The sequence below is a fragment of the Pyrus communis genome, chromosome 9, assembly GCF_041283825.1.
Source record: "Pyrus communis isolate YQ-2024b chromosome 9, ASM4128382v1, whole genome shotgun sequence".
Lineage (NCBI taxonomy): Eukaryota > Viridiplantae > Streptophyta > Magnoliopsida > Rosales > Rosaceae > Pyrus > Pyrus communis.
In genome coordinates, this window is record NC_142573.1 from 6,006,263 (window position 1) to 6,019,054 (window position 12,792).

Consider the following 12,792-nt stretch of genomic DNA (forward strand, 5'->3'; position numbering starts at 1 on the left):
ACTTGTTGCAAGAAAACAAATATATTGCTCTAACAAAATAACAAAACCCAATTTTGTGCGGGACAATATAATTTTGTACTTTGATTTTAGTTATGGCAAAATATAAAAAGAGTTCTTGCATCTACCAAAGTTTTGGAAAACAACTACAAAGACTAGGCTCTAATGCCACCTCCTCCACTAAGTAGTTGATTAGATTAGACTATATGATGACAACAAATAAAATATTGAATGGGAATAAAAAAAAAATATCTTAGTTTAAAAAAATCAAAACAGGGTAGTGCTTTAGACACATTTATTTTTACTTCTTACACATATTTTTCAATTTTCAGTCGTCAACTTAAATGAAATAAAGATGATCGTAGAAAAAAGAAATTAACAAGAGTATATATGAGATAAAAATGAATGCGTAAATAACATTATTCTCAAAACATCTATCACGCACACACTCTTCTCTAAAGTTTAAAACATAACAAAAATCAATCCTTGATAAGCTTATTTGAAGAATCTCCCAACAGAACGGAAGGGAGTGACAAAAACCTAGGCAAAAATGAATTTATGGCAAACCTTTAAGCAAAGCATGATTAATTAAGGTGAATAATCAGTATTTTCCAGACAATCTTCCATAAAAAAGAAGCCAACGTGTAGCATGTGTTCCATTCACACTACTTGTGTTATTTTTTGGGTTTTTGCCATTATTTTGTTCACACGACACTTGGTCATATTTTCTACGAATTTGAAAGGTCGTTGGCTGCACAGTTGCCACCTCAAAGTGCAACAAAATTACAAAATATCTGAGACTAAGCCAAATAATTCCCCTTCTTTTCTCCACAACGGACACAAACGTTCTTTTCTCCACAAGAAACAAAAACATCAAAATAACTCGACCTGAAATCACCCACCTCTTTCAACATTGGTTTAATAAGTCACAGGCGTGACTACTTTGTGTCACTGTCACAAGAGAAACTTGGATGATGCTTGGCGCTTCCACTGCAGATAAATTTTTTATTGTTAAGAGATCGAGCCTTGCAAGGTCACTGTGACATTCTAAGCTAATAATATAATGTCACGTATTTAAAGTGTTTCATATGATTTCATATGATTAATTTGAGACATAGCTATTTTAAAATTCTTATTTAGCTTGTTAAGAGAATAACTTAAGTAAAAAAGTCAAATCAAATTTTTAAATAAAAATATCTCAAAATAATCACGTGAAACCAGAACTTAAAACACATGATATCATGTTATTGGTTCGGATTAGTATAATAACTTTCCAGATGTGTAGGTAAGTTGTTCTCTGTTGAGACCATCTCCAACTTTTAGGGATAAAACTTAAAAATTTAAGCTAGAAAATTTTAAGCCATAACCTATAAACTGTTTTTCTTCTCCAACCTTTATAGCTTAAAATTTTAGTCCGAAATTATTAAATAATAATTTTAGCTTTTTTTTTTTTGCAGTAACTTTTTTTAAAATAAAATTTATGTAGATTCTGTTAATTTATTTTTATGAACATTTTAATTTAAAAAATATTTAAATTTCGATAAGTAATTAATAATCATACAAATATATAGGTATTTATAAAGTTTGATTTACATAATTTTCTTAAAATATTTTAGACAACTGATTTAATTTTGGGCTGTCAAATCTGTTTTTTAACCATTAGTTTTGATCTCATTTGATCATAACCGTTAGATTATAAGTAAAAAACAAAAAACAAAAAATGGTTTGAAATATGATAGTTTTATGGATCCAAAATAATTTAAGCCAAACTTAAATTCTAGGGGAAGTTTAGCTCAGAAATATATTTTCTCTTTAGGCTTATTTTAGGCCAATAGTTGAAGAAGCTTTTAAAACCCATATTTTAAACTTTATCCTATAAAGTGGATATGGTCTACCAGATATTTTCCAGATCTGTGGACAACAAGAATCAAAATATGTAGTTGGACAAGTCAAACACGACAACAGCATCCAACTTCAGTAAATGTAAAGGTGATTGGTAACTTTTCAGCTGTGTGTACGCCAAAAAGCATATTGCCACGTCTGCACCAACCAAAGCCATCCTTAAACTGATATGTAATTATAGAATACAAAAGTGTCAATCACGACATGTTTCACGATGTGTATTTAACTAACTCATTGAAAAGCGATTAACGTTTTTCAACTAATATATATTATTAAGATGATAACTTTTCATATTTATCGTAAATAATACGTATATTTTATTATGTGTATTAATCAATTTGTAGGCTAACAGAAACGCAATATATATGATGGTGAATATTTAATACAATCACCCATTGATGAACATACTTGTTTTTAGATGTCATTACAACATATATAACCGTTATTGACGAATACACAAAGTACATGTATGTATATAGCCTAGTCCCGTGAAAGGGAAGTTTTATGCTTTTACTTTTTGTTGGCCGGGAAAATCTAGCCATGTGCAAAGCAGAAATGACTGCCGATAACGGCAGCAATAAGGGCATAACACCACAGCATCAACAACAGTGGCGACATCAGAATCCAGGAAACTGCATGTTAAATTATTCCTTCTTGAACGATGAATCTTATTAGAACGGAAACCCATCTCTCTTAACAATGTTTCTGACAAAACCAATTGGCAAAATTCAAAGTTGCCAGTAAAATTCCATAATCCAAGAAAATTTTAGACCTAATTACAAAATACGCCCCTGAGGTTTGGTTGTGAAAAAAAATGACTTGAGTTACTAACGTGTGAGTACTTCTTGTAGTAAAGTGAAAAAAATAAAAACATCCTGTCCCTTTTAAAAACGACACCAAGTCTCAGGGTGTATTTTATAATCAACTCAAATGTTCAGAAAACTTTCTCAAAGATTAGGGGAAAAGTGATATATACATGCTATTTTAATATGTTTGTAATATAGTAAATGATCAGAATTCTAAAGTTGAACTAACATAAGCAAGCTTGTTCTTTCGTGATCTAAGTATTTATCAGCTAACATGACCTTGAGTACTGTCACCCTGAGTGTACATTTTTTTTATTGCTTCTTCCTTCTCGTCGATGAAGTCAACAAAGTTCATGACCTGAGACCATCGAGAACTCCAGGAGCTTGATGACAAAGATGAAGAGAGATGGTTTGCGCGCTGCTTCTTGTAGCGGACAAATTGGTGTATAACTCTTAGCAGAAAGATTACAAGCGCAGCGAGAGTGAAGGCGCCACATAATAGGTATAGACCCCAGAAGCTCATCAAGTGGAGTTGATTAGACTCGTCGGAGTTCTTGTCACTGCGACAACCCATCTTGCAGAACCATTTCTCATGAATCTTCTGAAGTGTTCCATTCTCCGAAAGTTTCAAGATTGCAGAGGAAATGTCAATAGCAAGGGGAGAATCTCTTGGAAAGGCCTAATTCATATAGTGAATAAAAATAAGAAAAGGCCATAACACAATACTCAGTAAACAAAACTTATAGAGAATAATCATAAACAATAATCATTTTAGAATTCAGATGTTCGTTTAAGTGAGCAACTACACCAGAAACGTAATATCTAATGTGAAAGACACAGGTACTTACAAATCCCCATCCGCTCCTCGTAAATGTGTCACCAATAATTCCGAAATCAGTTTGACTTGAAAGAAATAATTCAACATAAGTAAGCTCATCTATAATAGCTGCCACCCCTCCATCATCCGGCCCTTTTCGCAGTGCAGTTTCATACTCCTCTGGGGAGCCTAGTGGAACAAGTCTCGACCTATGAATGTAGAGGCTATCAGTCAGATAGCTATAAGCAAATGACCCTACTTGGTAGCCTATACGCCAATTGCTTGCAATCAAACTATCAATTCCAGTGATGGGTATCGAAAGCTGCTGAACTGTAAGGATTGAAGTCAAGCTTGCAGTATAGCTTGATATGATCACCATCAATAGGAAAAGCCATATCACCATCACCATTCGCCCAAGCGGGCTCACAGTTTCTTCTTCTGTGATTGATAAGAAAGTAAATAGTTTACTAAAATGTGATTTGAAGGGGATGGTCGAACAGGATCAGTGCAGGCTAATTTTCTTCATTCTTTCAATAAGAATATGAACTAACAAGGAAACGGTTACATACTGCTAATCTATTTAAAATATGCAACTGGAAAACTAGTAATCTAACAGACGTGAACTTCACAAGCTAACTTGTAGGATTCATGTTAATAAGAACTATTAGACAGCAGAGCCCAAATATTTGCTTACGAGTTTTCTTAAATAGGGTTGAAAAGCTGAACCTGCAATATGAAAGGATCGAATGATGTCAGAACCACATGATCGGTTTAGTTAAAAGAAGTACATAATAATATCTATTTGCAGTAATGATATCGTACTCAAGATATTAATCTTTGAGAAGAATTGCAATGAACTCCATTTACAAAATACAGAAAACTTACGTAAAGATTGTAGCGAGCTGCCTCTTAGGGGGACCCCGAAATTCTCTGTTGACTCGATGCTCAAGAACCCACATTACCACAGCAATTATCACAAAGAAAGATGCAGTCACGCACCACATCTCCAATGAAAATGGTTTGAGAAACACCCAAGCATTTGACTTTGAATTGTCAATAGGTGCCACTATCACTAGCCCGGTGATAACATAGGGCTGAGAAAAATCCACAAGCATTGTCCGGTTTTTCACAATTGCAATGTCCCCAACAGCCGCATCAAACACCTGGTGCAAAATGTCAATTAGAAGATAAGATAGATACCACGGGCACACCACCTCTATTTAAAGTTTCAGAACTTGACATTGTATTCTTCAGAGTTATTTGCATGTGTTGACTCCTATTCACATCATGTTTCCATGTTTGGCAAGTAATATCACCCCAAAAACCAGTCACATTTTAAGTTTTCTTTGGATTGACCAAATCTAAACTGTGTAAAGTTTACTTACGTTTTCTGCAACCATCTTCACAAGCTCACCATAATTGGGATTGGACCGGCCATCACCAAAAGGTTCAAATCTGTAAGGAACAGCATACGGGACTAACTTCAGTGCTTCATTGAACACATCAATGCAGTATCCTTCGATTTTATGGCTGTTGTTCCGTTCTGTAACAAAATCAACAAAGCTTACTCTTTTTGGAACTCCAATTCTCAATGGTTTTTCATTATCTGCAATCTCCCAACCACGTGGCCTTTCTGTATTTCCACCAGGCCATGTGACATTGTCAAGCTTCTGATCCAGTGGAGAATAGCTACTTCTTCCCCTTTTTAGAGTTTCCGGGGGAGAAACTGAAAAACCTGAATAATCAGTCCAAAAACCAACCGTACGAATTTTCATCTGATCAAAATTGATGATATCATAAATGCCACTCGCACGGCTTCTGTCTTGATCAAATTCAACGTGACCAGTTAAACCACTCATATGTGTCTCCAATAACTTCTCACGAAGAAGAGATCCACCATCAAAGACTTTAAGCTTGCCCAGCTGAATTTGAGATGGTCTTATGTCAAGTAATTTATCAAGGACAGAGAATGAGATATTTCTGTTTTCATTGATAAAATTTTCAATCGAATGTGCAACAACCCAAACTGTGTCATAAGCATAAAGTCCATAGACATTTAACTCAGAACTTGCTAAACCGTCTTGCTGCATTTTTTTCCACCTAGACATAAATGCACGCTTTCTACTGGACTCTGGGATATGCTTACGTAAAGTAACTACACCTTGAAGGGCAGTGAGTGAAGTTCGGTTCATTGGAGAGAATGAATCTACTGTAGTAGAAAGCCAATCTGTTGCAAACCACACATAATTGCTTGTCATCATAAGAAGTTCTTTGGCGACAGTAAAGATTCTCAACCTAGGATCGGGATCAACATGAACAATATAGACACGAGGGCCAAGAAATCTGGATTTATTGAGCAAATCAGCAATGTCATTTAAATTATAATGGACAGGCAAAGCCAAGTTGTGAGAAATCCTTGACATTGTTTTGTCAAGTTCATCATGTAAAGCAGATATTCCATTCCTCCCATAATCGTCATCCACAAAGACAGCAATAACCTCTTTCCACCCATAAAAATCAATCAAACCAGCCATAGCAGCCATTTGGTGTGCATCGCTTTGTGTAGTTCGGAGAAAGAATGGGAATTGGAGAGCAGAAAGAGTAGGATCAGTGGCAGCATATGAGATAAGAGGTACTTTGAGACCATTAGCAATTTCAGAGATCATATAAGCCGTTGAAGAGGTCTGTGGTCCAATTATGGCTACTATACTTTTGTCAAGCACCTGAAAAGCTGCTCCCAAAAAGTGAGCCATTAAGAAATGTGGGTTACATTGATTGCAACATATGGAAATATTAAAAGGAAATTAAATTTAAAACTAGACGCGGTGCCATTGAAAATGTATATGAAAGACAAGAAAAGAGCTCATGAAGGGCTAATAGTGGTGAAAGAAATCTTAAACTAATCAGAGCAGGGGTGAGAAAATTAGCGATTGATTCCACGTGTTTTGGAACTTCAAATCTACAACAAATACAAGAGGTTTCCAAATAATATGGAGTCATAGCAACCTGAGAATGTCCTATACATCGTCTTACAACTCACAAGCACTTTTGAAGTACCAAGGAACTCTAGACTCAATTATTAAGATGTACTACAAGAACACTAGCGATGAACTACTCAATCATTGCAAAACTACTACTAAAACAATATAAAGCACTAAACAAATGACTTTCCAGTTTCCAATGACACCTTTCAAGGAATCACTCGAAAGTTCCCTCAAATGGATTGCATAAAGTCATTTTCAAAACCCTCCATCCAAATTTTGTTCTACATTCCTAACAAATTTGAATGTCCCTCGTCCGAATGCACCATAACAGTTGCTAAAATCAAAATTTCACCCTAGAAAAGAACAACCACTACAGCTATAAACTGGAACAAGTAATGATATTCATACGCAGAAGCAAGAATACCGATCAATTAAGTACCTTCAACGGATCCCAAGAACACACTAGAATTTGTATTCTCCTTAAGCAACCTCAGCTCCGTCCCACTGAGTATTCTTGGATCTGCATTAACGTCAGAGAGTGCAGCTTCCATGGCTGTCTTTGCAACTCTACCAATAACCGAGTTAAAATTAAAAATTGCTCCAATATTCACCACAGAAGGCTTCTGGCAGTAAAAACAGCTAGTGAGGAAAACCCATATCAGAAATTGCAGTGGCAAAACTACAGCACCCCTCATTTTTTTTCCCTCTGCAGCAATTCCTCACAGTAAAGTCTCAAACGTTTCTAACACCCAAGTTTCAAAAGCTTCATATAATCAGTAAATATGGCATGAAAACACATAGGATATTCAGCAAACTTTGGATAAAGATTGAGGAGGAAAGCTTTATTGCTTGATCAGTGAACTACCCAGTTGAAAGCACTCATTGGTGAACTGAAAAACCATAGATACTTGGTAAATTTCACCTACAAATTATTGATTTCCAGAGAAATTTTCAGTTCAACTTCACAGAACTGAAATTTTTTTTAGTCCAACTGTTGAACAGTTGAAGGAAGGAATTTGTGGTCGTTGAATGATTGAATTTGGAAGTGCAAGCGAGCATGATGTTGGACATCATGAAAAAAAAGAATCACACTTGGGTGGAAGAAGCACCAGGTCCACTTCCAATATCATATTCTCAAAGCTCATTATTTTTCTCAGGTTTTGGGTCTTTTATGGCCATGGAATTCTGAGCGTCTCACATCACCTAGTGGAGAGTACGTGAAGGATAACAAGATCCCACCTGGCAAGAAAATAGGATAGTTGACAGTGATATCCTCTATAGGCCAACATGATTCTCTCGGATCCTTTTGGTCAAGACATCGTCTCCGTTCATCATAAATTGTGTGATTAGTTTTTGTCAGGTACTGTTTGTGTTTAATTTTAAATAAAAATATTTAAAATGATTTCTGACTACACAATGTACGATGAACGAACACGATTAATGGATCTCTAAAATCCTTATCAAAAGAATCCGACGAGGATCCAAATTCCTATATAGGAGGTTTCTTATCAACATTCAGTGTTTTTTTATGACTTTCACACATCCTTTATTCTTTTACATTTTTCTTCTTTTCTAAGAGTGCAAGGAGAGATAATAGAATCAATGTAGGTTTCCTTTCAATTTTCGACCGTCGAATTAAATAAATTGAAAAAAATCAATGAACAAAAATCAATATAAACGTAGCTGCATAAGCACATTGACCAATTGTCCACTCACCTTATTTCACTTTAAAATGTTTTACCCACAAGAAAAATGAAAATTTTATTAGAAAATGCTTTTGTCTTTTGGGCTCCTACATGGATCTTATAAGTTGTGCTTGGCTTGGGAAAGCCCAAGTCTGGAAGGTAGTTTTGTAATTTTAGAAAGTGGGTGGGAACTGGATAACAAAAGCTTCATCCTTTCTTTTCAATCTTGATTGTCCAGAGAAGCAGAGTACAAAAAGCTCAGCAGCTGATGCTCTCAAGCTCTTGAAAACAATGGCCTCCTCACTCACCTCATCTTTCCAAACCAGGTCAGCTCGCAATTTACTTTTACTTTTACTATGCCGCTCTCTAATTCAAGCATTTGTTTTCTGTTCCTTCTCTTTTGGGTGAAAATTACTTGTAATAATTTGTCAAGTTTGAATCTTTCTGACAATTTAAAGCATTTTTCAAGAAGATTAAAATAATGGGTTGTGGGAATCGCATGATTTTATTATATTATCAGGTGATTATTTTATTAAGTAGAAAACTGTTTCAAGCATAAAAAAAATGCACATCCGCAGAATTAATCTAGAGGTAGAAGACGATGGCTTGTATTGTAACCCTACCTTAGTTTCACATTCAAACGGTGCCGTTTCAATTTCATGGCCAGCCACTGGCCCCACTACACCCCACGTGGAAAGGTATCAAATTTATAAAGGAAACTAATGAAAGGGGTTTAGAAATTTTAAATTGTAACGATAAAGATAAAATAAAGGGTAAAGTGTATAGTACTAGGATTGACGTTTTAGTGTAAAAATGTGTTTTTTTGTTAAAGTGAGCAGTACCGTAAGTTTTTTGTTAAAACTTCCAATTTATAATACAAGTAACAAATGCAAAGCTGACATAGGACAACGGCCTAATGATATTTAAATAAGATGTCTCAAATTTGATTTTCTCTAAAAATGAAATTAAACTACATTATTACTAGCTAATTTTGAGCTTAACCCATTCTTCATCCTTTTTAATGTAAATAATATCATATTTTAGTGCATTTGCCTCAACTAAGGGCAGTGTTGGTTTCTCAGGTCTCAAATTTGGGGAAAGGTCCGAACTTAAACCGGATTCATGAGTTTTTCAGACACCCAATGGAACATAAGAAACTAATGTTTGCACTATGTTATGTTTTTGAAGTTTCGTTACTTTGTTCTTGGGTTTCAAATTTTGGAAAAGGTCCAAACTGGAAATGGGTTCATGAATTTTTCTAAAACCCAGGGGATCATAACGAATTAGTGGTTGGATTGTGTTCCTATGTTTTGAAGTTTCCGTTACTGTTCTCCAGTGTTTGGAGAAGGCCGAAACTTTCATGAATTTCAGAAAACCCAATGGAACATAAGAACTTAGTTTTTAAATTGTTTTGTTATGTTTTTGAAGTTAACATTAGAGTGGATTATTTCTGGTTTAGTGAAGATCCTTTTTGCTATCATGTTTCAGCAATTTGCGGTCTGCTTTTTTGGGCGAGAGAAACGGATTCTCTGTTTGTAGCGTATCTGTATCTCATGTCAGGTTTTTGAAGAAGACAATAGAGTGTAAGGAATCACGAATTGGAAAGCAGCCAATTGAAGTACTATCCAATGTGACAATCACTTTGGAAGGACAAGCTTTGGTAGTAAAGGGACCATTGGGGCAGCTTTCACTAACTTACCCGCGAAGTGCTGGTTCAGGAGGAGGATTCTGGGGCTCTAAGGGTTAGAAAAGCAGTAGAGACTAGTGTAAGAACAACCCAAGTTCATATGAGCATGTTTTGCTAGGTCACGATCAAACGTAATGAGAGAAGCTTACCTGGTGCAGTCATGATGGTTGTTAATCGTACACAAGAGCTCTGAAGAAGACATGGTTAGTTCCACAAGGAATCCTTCTACTCACTCAAGACCTTTATATTCTTATAGTGATAGAACCCTGTGTCGAAGAATGTCTTCTTGGTGAGCAGGGAACTCCTACATGTATAGAAACAACTGCCAACTCCCATCTATAGTGGGTGAGTTGGATATTGTCCCGTTGTATCAAGTTCAGTGGAAAAAGGGTTAGTGGAAGGCAGTTGCATCCCAAACATTTCGAATGTGTTTCCTGAATTATAGGACGTTAGTTTTCCATGTATCAAACTCTTATGGAAGTTGTATTATCCACATGTAATTCCACCTTTATCACAAGTAGTTAAGTTCATATAAGATTCTTACATTCTCCCACATGGACGCTAACAAGTTGTGGTTTTGAAATTTCATGTACTACATAACTTCATTCCTTAGTGATCACTTGAGTTCTACGCAACTAGCATCTATACACATTGACCAGTAATCATTTGGAGTTCGAATCTCAGGAATAATGCATACAATAATGTTGCATTCACCTTGAAACCACAATCCACAAATTCATACCGTATAATGCTAATGATGACATACATTTATACACATTATAAACACGGTTCTTGATGCATACCCCGTTTCATTCCCATTTATCCAGTTTACCTTTATTGATTGAAAGTGGTTTGCCATCTTCAATCACTGGATTCCTTTTCCATTTTCCTGCATAATAAAACTCAATCAAATGTTCTTTGGAACAAAGATCAGACATTTTATTGCAAGTCATAAATTAAAACCTCATACATTCAGCAATGACAAACTTAAAGCAAGTAAACTGAGCAAAAGTAAAACATATATTAGATTGTTACTCCCACACTTCAACGGAACCCAAGTTGTCATGCACTCTAGAACCACAAGTATTTAAACCCAAACTGTATGATGTTTCCTTATACCATAAATGGATTTATCGTGCCTTTATTTGATCATACAAAACCCAGGTTTCTTCATGTATCGTCTTTGGATAGACACACCTCAAACAACAGATTTCAATCTGATATCTTTACGAATCAAAGATATAATAATGATGAAGTATCGCAACATTATCAAGCACTGAAATTGATTAATGCATACAATACATTCATTGCATTTAGTTGACAGAATAAGAAACATGATTCAACAAGAGCAACATGAACACAAATACTTATGCATGTCAAAATGTCGATCTCACTCCCATATTTCCACTATTTGATATGTAACCTTATTGTATAAAGATTAAGAAAACAACCAAGATTTGAAGCCTTTGCACAAGAAAACAGTCAACTTAATTTTCTTACAAAAGTTATACCCTGAAAACATCTCAAACCATTTATACATTCCTCTCACATGAAACAACATCAAAATATGATACAAACATATTCGATCCTTTATCAAACTCCAATGAGTTTGCCTAATGCTTCCAATTAAGCCTCAATTCTGCCTTATGCAGATAATCTAGTTATTCAGTGAATAACCATGACATGCAATTTTATGCAACACCTTTGGGCAAGAGACATAAAATATTAGTTATGCAATCTTAATCATGCATCCTTACTTGTATAGCTATTTCACAAAAATTTCAAGTTACAACTCAAATCATGTCTTTGGACAAGGGAACAAAGTCGGCTTAAAACTTTTATAAAATACTATACACTGTATCACAGTTCAAGCCATTCACTATTTCTCTCTTTTGAAAGATTGGTCTCATGTAATGAACTGTCATCACAAAATTCAATTAAGAATCCCTTGAACAAAATTTCTTAATAATTCCCACTTTGGTGAAGATTTATTTAAACATTTGTTCAAGCATAGAGATTATTAGTGTTGATATCCTGCATAAAGCTTTAGCATTTCAATTTGATTGTAGAAATCATTCAAACGTCGAATGAAAAATCAATTTTCTACATAAGTAAAATCTAATTATAGATTATTTTCACATATATCAGGTTCAACCTTGCAACCTACCAGCCATATTCAAGTTCAACATAAATCCCAATCTCCACTCCCCTTTGCTTTAACATACATACACAACATCGAGTTCAAACTAAAATGAAAAGGTTTTGATGTGTTTACGCACTTGCTTACCAATTAAATCATGCTCACATTTCATATGCACAATAAAATATATTGCTTTACCACATCAATGCTAGAGTGAGATTTAGAATATATGTGTACAATCATTTTTAGACATATTAGAATAAGACAACAAAAACTTACTAAGCTACCAATGACTATTGCCAATACATATTTAGATATCAATATGTATTATAATGCAGTCAAGAAGACATTACCTGTAAGCAAAGAGTGCAGCATCAAACAACACAGATTTATGTTACACCCTTGGGCAAAAAGCATAAACTGTCAAATATGCATTATGCATGATACAAATACCGAAACAAATTTAAAGCTCTGTTTACAAGCTCCCATTGATCAGAGTGCTCCACCATTGTCAAGCTTTTGTTTAGCTTGAATGGAATGCTTATAATACCAAGCTCATTCGGTCTGAATCTTTCATCAATCCACAATATTTCAATATACTGCATGCATATATTTGTACATATACACAATAACTGAAATAAAACTTCAACCATTAACATGGTAAAATTCACGAGCACATAAGTCCATGCTTTATTTAAAGCATAAGGCAAAATAAAATGAAAGACCAACCCTTACTTTCATATAGTAGCTGAGTCAAATGATTCAACCACACCC

At 34.9% G+C, this 12,792-nt stretch overlaps 1 protein-coding gene and 1 long non-coding RNA gene across 2 annotated transcripts; one reads left to right on the top strand and one right to left on the bottom strand.

Annotated features, from left to right (window-relative positions):
* Window positions 1-2,781: 2,781 nt before the first annotated feature.
* On the bottom strand, window positions 2,782-7,750 carry LOC148694117 (glutamate receptor 3.7-like). The gene is made up of 6 exons (XM_068479066.2): window positions 6,946-7,750; window positions 4,908-6,253; window positions 4,408-4,685; window positions 4,217-4,248; window positions 3,554-3,960; window positions 2,782-3,384 (listed from the first exon to the last, which is right to left on the bottom strand). Exons 1-6 carry the CDS (start codon window positions 7,199-7,201, stop codon window positions 2,971-2,973), a joined length of 2,733 nt encoding a protein of 910 aa, XP_068335167.2. The 5' UTR covers window positions 7,202-7,750; the 3' UTR covers window positions 2,782-2,970.
* Window positions 7,751-8,364: 614 nt separating this feature from the next.
* Window positions 8,365-10,413, top strand: LOC148694118 (uncharacterized). Its single transcript, XR_015966295.1, has 2 exons — window positions 8,365-8,517; window positions 9,680-10,413. It is a non-coding gene; the product is annotated as an uncharacterized LOC148694118 (long non-coding RNA).
* Window positions 10,414-12,792: the final 2,379 nt, after the last annotated feature.